This window comes from Garra rufa, chromosome 4 (genome assembly GCF_049309525.1).
Source record: "Garra rufa chromosome 4, GarRuf1.0, whole genome shotgun sequence".
NCBI lineage: Eukaryota > Metazoa > Chordata > Actinopteri > Cypriniformes > Cyprinidae > Garra > Garra rufa.
The window spans coordinates 33,175,058-33,184,515 of NC_133364.1; the positions used below are offsets into that span (position 1 = coordinate 33,175,058).

General features: G+C 40.2%; 1 protein-coding gene across 1 annotated transcript; it reads right to left on the reverse strand.

Moving 5' to 3' along the window:
- Positions 1-244: 244 nt before the first annotated feature.
- Positions 245-9,033, reverse strand: LOC141333845 (uncharacterized). Its single transcript, XM_073838994.1, has 2 exons — positions 8,368-9,033; positions 245-1,440 (listed from the first exon to the last, which is right to left on the reverse strand). Exons 1-2 carry the CDS (start codon positions 8,972-8,974, stop codon positions 587-589), a joined length of 1,461 nt encoding a protein of 486 aa, XP_073695095.1. The 5' UTR covers positions 8,975-9,033; the 3' UTR covers positions 245-586.
- Positions 9,034-9,458: the final 425 nt, after the last annotated feature.

Here is a 9,458-nt window from a genome sequence, read left to right on the forward strand (position 1 = left end):
AGAATTCTTCAAAATTCAAGATAAAATTGGATCCCATTAAAATCCTGTAGAAATTATCATACAGCATATGTTTATGCCTTGTCCTATAAGACAATTCCTAATGCAATCCTTTAGGAATGGTTCCAAAAAATAATTATTACAGCCTTCCACAAAGCCGCAATGTTGGTGGTAGAAGTGAGCAAGTAACTGATGTGTGCAAATTAAATCCAAGCACTTATGTTGAAATGTTAACAGTGTCCTTTATTGTGCTTCAAACAAAAAACAGTGCACTTCCTGTGAGTTCCCCCTTCAATTCATGGCATACAAGTGTGAAGTTCTTAAATCATAGACAGAGAAAACATATTGTCTATAGTCTATATTATTCTTTGCACATTTATGCATTAAGCTCAGTCCAAAACAATATAGCTAATTGACATGGTAAAGTGTACCATGGACAAATCACATTGTTTTTAAATGTGAATTAGAATTTCTATCATTCTAGGAGCCCTGTATAGGATTCTTATTGGAATCCTTTAGGATTGTGGCCAATCAAAATCAAGGACCGGAACTGTCCGTTCTAGACATTTTGTTTGAAACTCTGTCCATGTTAAGGGGATCTTTTAGACTTCTCTTTATTGTGAATTTTCATGTGCCTGTCAAGGCTCCTTTTTTGAGTGAAACTCTTTCCACACTGTTGGCATGTGTAAGGCTTCTCTCCAGTGTGAAATCTCATGTGTCTGTTAAGGTTTTCTTTTTCAGTGAAACTCTTTCCACACTGTTGGCATGTGTAAGGCTTCTCTCCAGTGTGAAATCTCATGTGTCTGTTAAGGCTTCCTTTATCAGTGAAACTCTTTCCACACTCTTTGCATGAGTAAGGCTTCTCTCCAGTGTGAAATCTCATGTGTCTGTTAAGGTTTCCTTTACCAGTGAAACTCTTTCCACACTCTTTGCATGAGTAAGGCTTCTCTCCAGTGTGAATTCTCATGTGTGTGTTAAGGTTTTCTTTTTCACTGAAACTCTTTCCACACTGTTTGCATGAGTAAGGCTTCTCTCCAGAGTGAAATTTCATGTGTCTGTTAAGGTTTCCTTTATCAGTGAAACTCTTTCCACACTCTTTGCATGAGTAAGGCTTCTCTCCAGTGTGAAATCTCATGTGTCTGTAAAGGTTTCTTTTATCAGTGAAACTCTTTCCACACTCTTTGCATGTGTAAGGCTTCTCTCCAGTGTGAATTTTCATGTGACTTTTAAGGTGTGCTTGTTCTTTGAAACAATTTCCAAACTGACAGCAAGTGAAAATACTCATAGTTCCTGTCTTTTGAGCACTTTTTTGTTTAGAAGTCTTTTCAGACTCTAAAGAACAAAAAGATTTTTCTCCAGATACGAAATTATTAAGATTCTCAAACTGATCTTTCTTTTCAGTTTCATTCAGTTCTTCTCTCTCCTCTTTCAGCGCTGTTAGGTCTAAGGGGGAAAAACAAAGAGATAAAAGTTAACCCCAGTTTAATGGCACAAAGCAATTAACATCACAACATGTAGATAAGTAATGTATGTATGCTAGATCCTATACCAGGGTCTCCAAACCTGATCCTGGTCGGCCTGTACCCTACAGAGATTAAGTTATCTGTTAAACAATTAATTAAATCTAGAAAATCTATATAGACTGAAATCAATTATTATATTATTTATGTCTCCTAGGGGACAAAATTTAACAAATTTAGAGAGAGACTAGGAAAAAAGAAAGGGGACTCCCCACTTAACCATCAGATGAAAAATGTATCACAAAATAATTCCTTCTGAGGTTTTATTAAGGGGGCAATTATGTTAGCATTCATAAAAGTTGGCTGTTACACTTGACCTTTCAAATGGAAAACACCAAAACAGACTGTCAGAGGATAATAAATGGAGAACTCATCTCAAATGAAATCTCTCAAAAATCTTATTTAAAAAATGTAAATCACTCAATTTTAAATGTTTATGTAAAAAAACATTAGTAATATTATAATTACTCCTATGGAAACATAATATAAAAAATACTAAAATTAAACTTCCTTTAAAAGAAAACAGGCAATATTTTTGTACCAACTGTAAGTGAAAAAGTCAAAAGTGAAGTGACGTGTCAACTACCAAGTATGGTGAATTGTGATCTGTATCAAAGTGCACACACACAACATGAACATGCAGCCGGAGCACTGGGAACCTCTGGCAACTAATGCTGTTAGTCCTACTGCTTTTCCCAAACCAGGGAAGGGACGTCGACGTGTCGTCATTTTTAGTTTTTGAGACTAGTAGGGAGTGGGTAAAACGTGTTTTTAAAACACTCATGGTGGACTTACAAATTTTCCAATGCAGCGTTTTGTGAGTAAATACCCTATTTACACTACTGTACAAGTTTGGTAAGATTACTTGCGCGTTTAGCGGTGCAATTTACAAGATACACTACATGTACCGTCTAGTGCTGTAACAAGCAATTCGAAAAACTCTAATATCTCCATAAATGTTCGACTAAGGTAAAAAAAAACTTTGGATGGGGTATTAACATGGGCTTCGGAGTGCATAGCAATGAAGTCAATTCTACTCCGAACCATCCCTTTAACAGCACAGGCAGCTACGATTAACGAGTCAAAACTGTGCTCTTAAAGCTAATATAGAAGATTTGATATCTCGCTCGAAGCGCCAACATGTACGACTTGTAGGTTTACCGGAGGACATTGAAGTAAAGAACGCAAGGGAGTATGTTTCTAACCTGCTTTCCGAGCTTCTTGGCGATTACCTAGCAGAACCACCGAGCTAGATCGTGTCCACCACAGTCTCCAGCCTAAACCTCGCGCAGACGAACCCCCACGGTCGTTGATAATCAGATTTCACCGATACATCATTAAGGAAACTGTCATGAGATGGTCTAAATCCCAAAAGGACATTTCCTACAAAGGCCACAAGATCAAGATGTACGTGGACTTCAGCATAGAGTTGGCGAGGAAACGAGCGGCGTTTAACAAGATCAAGGGCCTACTTTACAAGCAAGGAGTGCGATTTGGAATGCTGTACCCGGCTCGCCTCCGAGTGAGCTATAACGGTGCGGAACGGATCTTTAAATTCTCCTGAGGCAGCGGAGTCGTTTCCCCAGAAGAACTTTCCTAACTGACTGGCAATAATGGACTAACGTGTATTTCCATGATGAGCAGGTGAATTCTCCAGGTTTAAGCTGCGGTAAATAACTTTAAGGCGGCTTTAAAGTCTCATTCTATTTTTGTGTAATTGAGTTCATGGTAAAGTAAGGTTAGTCTGTAATACTGGGTACTTCTTTTTTACGGCTTTAATTTACTTTTCTCATACATCTTTAATGTATAGGTTTTGTGTTGCACGTTAATGACGCTATTTGGTTAATGGCCATAAATGCTGTACACTTTCGGGTATGTATGTATTTATGTAAATTCTACATTGTTTCTTTGAAGTGAGCTTTAAGCTAGGTGTAAATTTCAATTTTAGGAGTTGACGGTTTTTACGTGGTTAATCGGTGGTGTAAATAGATGTTCTGGCTTCTCGTCATGTTCATAAAGACGAGCTTCAGACTTGTAAGTATATGTTGCCTCTTAGCTTGGGAGAGATAACTGCTTGCATTTCAACCATGAAAAACAACAAAGCTCCCGGCCCTGATGGCTTCACTGCCGAATTTTTTAAAAAGTTTTCTGATCAGCTATCCCCCATGTTATTAGAGCTATACGATCACTCCCTAGACCAAGGTTTTTTTATAATCATTCCTGAACCAAGCTTTGATTTCATTAATATTAGAGAAAGACAAGGACCCTAAACTTTGCGGAAGCTATAGACCAGTTAGCCTAATGGGCGTTTGGCCAAACGATTAGAGGCTCATCTTCCATCAATCATATCAAATGATCAAACGGGCTTTATACTGGGCCGTCAGTTAACGTCCAATATACGTAGACTTTTGAATGTAATCTTTACTCCATCCCGGTCTTCAAGACCAGAAATGGTTATCTCTCTCGATGCAGAGGAGGCCTTTAACCGGGTGGAGTGGGATTACTTATTCATGGTTTAACAAAAATTTGGATTCGGATGTAAATTCATCTCATGGATTTGTTTCCTATATTCCCCTCACTCAGCTTGAGTGAAAACAAACTCTGAAAAGTGCCCTTATTTCTCGCATTCTCGTGGCACCCGTCAAGGGTGTCCACTCTCACCTCTCCTTTTTGCTTTGGCTATAGAGCCTCTCTCTATAGCCTTAAAATCGTCTTTAGTGTTTTCAGGTATTTGTAGGGGGGGAACTTACAGACTGCCAACTTTCCTCCCTGCCAACGCTTCATTGTTGGTGGGTATACAGTACACACAGCCTGTGTGTGGTCTGCTTGGGAGCGGAGCATGCACAGTCAGCCCTCGAGGGGGCTTGCTGCCCGCAGTGTGAACGTCTTCCACTAGGTCTGCATCTAATTGGTTGCACACCACGTTCAGAGCGTGCTTCGCCAATGGCGTTCCCCATAGTGTTCGATGCAGCGTCTCGTTCCCTCAGGGAACCAGGGTTACATACCTAACCAGAGATGTTCCCTGAGATAGAGAATGATCATCCTCTAGGGGGCGCTATAGGGAACAACGTCATCCCTATCCTAGGTAGCAGTCTGTGTGTGGTCTGCTTGGGAGCGGAGCATGCACAACCCGCCCTCGAGGGGGCTTGCTGCCCGCAGTGTGAACGTCTTGCGCTGCATCTGCATCTGATTGGTTGCAGACTACGTTCAGAGCGTGCTTCGCCAATGGCGTTCCCCATAGCGTTCGATGCAGCGTCTCGTTCCCTCAGGGAACCAGGTTTACATACGTAACCTGAGACGTTTCCTGAGATAGAAAACGATCATCCTCTAGGGGGCGCTATGGGGAACAACGTTATCCCTATCCTAGGTAGTAGATGGTCAAAAGGTATCTGTGATGATACCTAAGTGTAGTTGGGCCAAGGAGACCGGGGTTTTAAATCAACTCAAAAACGGAAACAATGTCTAGCACGTAACTTATACCATACAGGATTTTAGAAAAGTGCACAAACACTTGCTGCGCACTTATCACCCTTGCAGATTTTAGAAAGTGCCCAGAGACTAGTGTGCACACTTACCATAACATGGATTTGAGAAAGGTGTGCCAGAGAGGTCACACTCGACAGGGCTCCAGATGCTTGTCACATGCAATGCTGCACTCAATCAGCATAGGCAGTTTGCAATTTGCTAATCGACTGATGGTATTGCCATGGAGCTAGACTTGACCATCTTTCTAATAGTGGATATAGAGGAGGACAGGCCCTTAACCCAGAGAGACAGGGAGGAACTCCTGACCCGCCAAGAGGTGGCGCTCTATAAGTGACCTTTCCTCAGAAAGGGAGCATGCCATTATCCACGAGGCCTGAGAAGTGGGAATCAACCTGGACATCAGAAAGGACAGGCTCCTAACTTTGAGATACAGAGAAGAAAACCAGACTTGCCAGGGGGTGGTGCTCTAAGGGGACCCTTTTGCAGAATGGGGAGCATGACATCATCCACAAGGCTTTAGAAGTGGGAATCAACCTGGACATCAGAAAGGACAGGCTCCTAACCCTGAGGGACAGGGAGGAAAACCTGACCCACTAAGAGATGACTTCTCTATGAGGGACCCTTCCCGGAAAGGGGAGCATGCCACGCCCTATCCATCAACCCTTCACTCACATAGCTGCATAGAAATGGCAATCTCCCCTGCCCTCAGACTGAAGGGGGTACTTCCAAGGCGATTAGCCTTAACAACCCTAAGTGGACTATGCTTCTGCCTCAACAGAAGCACAGGCTCCGCTCTGGCCAGATCCACAGAATCTGCAAGAGCTAGAAGTCTGAGAAACTCGCTGAAGACCTACCCTGAAAGACATAAGCTTAGCATAGTAAACAGGCCCCAAATAACAGCTAATAGCTAGACAATAGCTAAGTATATGGATCATACTCACTTAGATGGTATGAGGTCAGGGTATTCCCGCAGGAGCTAAATACACTCTGCCCATGCAACAGATTCTGCCAGGAATAAAGCAAAAACAGAGCCGCTGCCGCAACGAATGCATTGTTAATACCGTGAAAGAGTGAACACACTCTTGCAAAATCGGGAGAACAGTAAAGACTCACCTCCCTCCTTTGCGAATGCATCAGGATGAGCACATTAATTCCCTCGAGAGCTGGAAACGCTGCTACTCACCACACACACATACCCTGCAAGCTCGTGAAAACAGCTATGAGTAGCGTGCCTCACGCAAGAAACAAGGACTGATTGCAACGATTGCATTTCACTCCCTCAAGAGCTGATTTAGCTTACTCCTCACCACATACACAGCTCGAGCCATATGAAAGCTGCGGGTATCAGAGCGTGCCTTTTTCACAAGAAACAAGGAATGAATGCAATGATCACAAACTCAATTCTCTCAACTCCCTCGGCAGCTGAAAGCGTTGGCGTTTTCAAAACGTCAGGTGAGAGAATATGCCCTCAGACAAAAAGTGAGTGAATATGAGGAAAAGGATGTTGTGTTCTATAGGTGCTCCTTTGTATTGGGCGTGCCAGTGGTGACGAGTTGTGCTGGAAGTGACGTCATAAGCTGTCGCCGGCCATTGTCGTTTTTGTATATATTCTTCAGTCACGAGTCACACTAATGACGTTCCCCATAGGGCCCCCTAGAGGATGCGGTTCGAAGTTCCCTCGAGAGGGAACTATGTAGTATATATGCCAAATAAGTATGTAGCGCTGTTATTCTGCCACAGAGATACACTTAAAAACAGAAAGGACAATTTTGGCTATGCACATAAACCTTGCACACGGTATACTTATTAAAAATGAATGCATTTATTAATTTGTGTTTACGTCACTTAATAAAAATACAATCATTCAGTGTTTGTTCATGTTTATGTTACGTGATGTAGCGTTGTCTGACTAGAGGCGAGGCATTGACTGATGACATCATTTAAAAAAAAACAATAACTCACACAACATGTTTCTGTACTGAAGAGAGTTTCTTAAATCAGTCTCTATCTACAGTCTGTGTCAACATTTGTTCTTCATGCTATTAAGTGCTACAAATCTACTTTAAGACACAATGAACAGCAGCATGTATTAATAATGCAGCACACTCTGTGGGCATTCTATCATACGTAAGCTGCTGGTGTGGATGCAGTCAGCTAAAAATTAGAGCTTGGGAATCGATTCCAAAAAGAATTGATTCCGAGGCATTGGGAATCGAGATTCGATTCCAACGTTTGGAATTGATCCTCTCAAGGGGAATCGACTCCTCATTCAGAGCCGTTTTCAGTTCAGCAAAACTTACCTCTTAAAGGGAAGGCTGCATTCCACGAAGGCTGCATTTCGGCTGCAAGTCAAACAACGATTGATGAAAATAAACTTAATAAAAACGACTCATTACTAAACTTGTCTGAGTTTAAGGATGCAGCCTTCAGTTTGAGAAGCACCCATTAATTTGCCTCGGGCTCACTAATAGTTATTATAGTCTGATACATTTCCACGAAAAGATTCGTTCAGATAGATCATTTAAATGAACCAATTAAAAAAAACGATTCAGATGTTATTTTACGGGAGAACTGGCTCATGTTGTCCACAATTTCGAGCACTGCACGACAGAATAGATCATGATGTGTCTTGATCTTATTTACATCTTAAATAATTGCTCATTTTAAACTTTCTATCAGCCAATGTCAACGATAACTCTGAAAGAAAACGCAGAGATTGACAGCTATGCCAAGAGCTCTTATATCAGTTTTGTTGTTAAAGTTCGGAGAATTTGCGTGAAAAAGTATCATCCGTGTCATTTGTATAGTCTCAGTGAGGTTTCATAAGGTTTCATGCACGTGCACTAAGGCGAATTTAACACTTTCTGATATTTCAGAGTGGATGAGAAACTTTTGGAAAATACTTGAAAACGCTAGTGTGGATGGAGAAAATTTTAAAACAAAAAGGTTATTTCAATTTAGATGAGGATTCATTTAGATGTAGCTTTAGTGTCCACTTGCTGTTTTATTTGCTTATCAAATAGCTTTAAATGAACAAATGTAGACAGCGTGCAGTAGCCAAATTTAATCACTCACATTCCAAGATTTGCTTTTTGCAAAATAAGTAATTTTCTTAGATACTTTTGCAAATTAGCCTAAGTGCTAGAAATCAATGGTTTAATATTAGAAGCAGATATTAGATATTAGAAGCAGATATTATCATGATAACAAATGGCCAGTGTGAAAGCAGGATATTCTCAGCTGCACTTGAAGGTAGTGGTATTTGTCATGTGATCTCAACACTTCTGTTGAATGTCTCAACATTTCTTCACCTGTTTGACATTATTCATAAATATTCATTTCAGCTTTGAGAATGAAAACCAACCTGTTTGTTCCTCTGTATCTTCATGTTTGACTCTGAATGTTTCTTGAATCTTCACGTCTTCACTCTCCTCTTCAATACACACCAATTTTATTTGTTCATCAGTATCTTCATGATTGACTCTGAATGTTTCTTCAATCTTCATGTCTTCATTCTCCTCTTTAATAAACACCATCTTTGTTTGTTCATCAATATCTTCATGTTTGACTCTGAATGTTTCTTCAATCCTCATGTCTTCACTCTCCTCTTTAATAAACACCATCTTTGTTTGTTCATCAGTATCTTCATGTTTGACTCTGAATGTTTCTTCAATCTTCACGTCTTCACTCTCCTCTTCAATACACACCAATTTTATTTGTTCATCAGTATCTTCATGATTGACTCTGAATGTTTCTTCAATCTTCATGTCTTCATTCTCCTCTTTAATAAACACCATCTTTGTTTGTTCATCAATATCTTCATGTTTGACTCTGAATGTTTCTTCAATCCTCATGTCTTCACTCTCCTCTTTAATAAACACCATCTTTGTTTGTTCATCAGTATCTTCATGTTTGACTCTGAATGTTTCTTCAATCTTCATGTCTTCACTCTCCTCTTCAATAAATGCCATCTTTATAATAGTGTCATGTGGATCTCAGTTGCTCCTCCAGTTTTTCTGTGTTTGAACACTTTGTCCTGTTTAAGATGTGAACAATTAACAGACAGAAAATCAATGCAAACTAAATCTCTGTGTGCATCTCAATCATTTCACTGAAAGGGTGTGGTGCGAGTGAAGAGTTAATGGCCTGATTATTGCTCAACACTGAAATTTTACCAATAAATAATAACTGAACACAGAAAATAAAATAAACTACACACAGTTACCATTTAGTTTTAATTAAGATTAAGTATTTAGTGATTAAATTGCGTTTAATATATTACATTTAGACACAGAAAACTGCTATTGTTTGTAAAAGTTAATTAGACACGTTTGTGTTTGTTGTTCTCGTTGTATTTACAGTGTTTTGAGCAGCAGGTGTCGTCAGTGTGCGGTGATTCGAGCGATTCAAAACAGTGAATCATTTGTGAAGCAATTGATTCAGTTGAACTGGAGT

Excerpts from the sequence above, each read along its gene's own strand:
- LOC141333845 (XM_073838994.1), bottom strand. The coding sequence starts at position 8,974 with ATGGCATTTATTGAAGAGGAGAGTGAAGACATGAAGATTGAAGAAACA. Across the intron at positions 1,441-8,367 it reads AGATACAGAGGAACAAACAG|ACCTAACAGCGCTGAAAGAG; the intron begins GTTGGTTTTCAT and ends TTTCCCCCTTAG.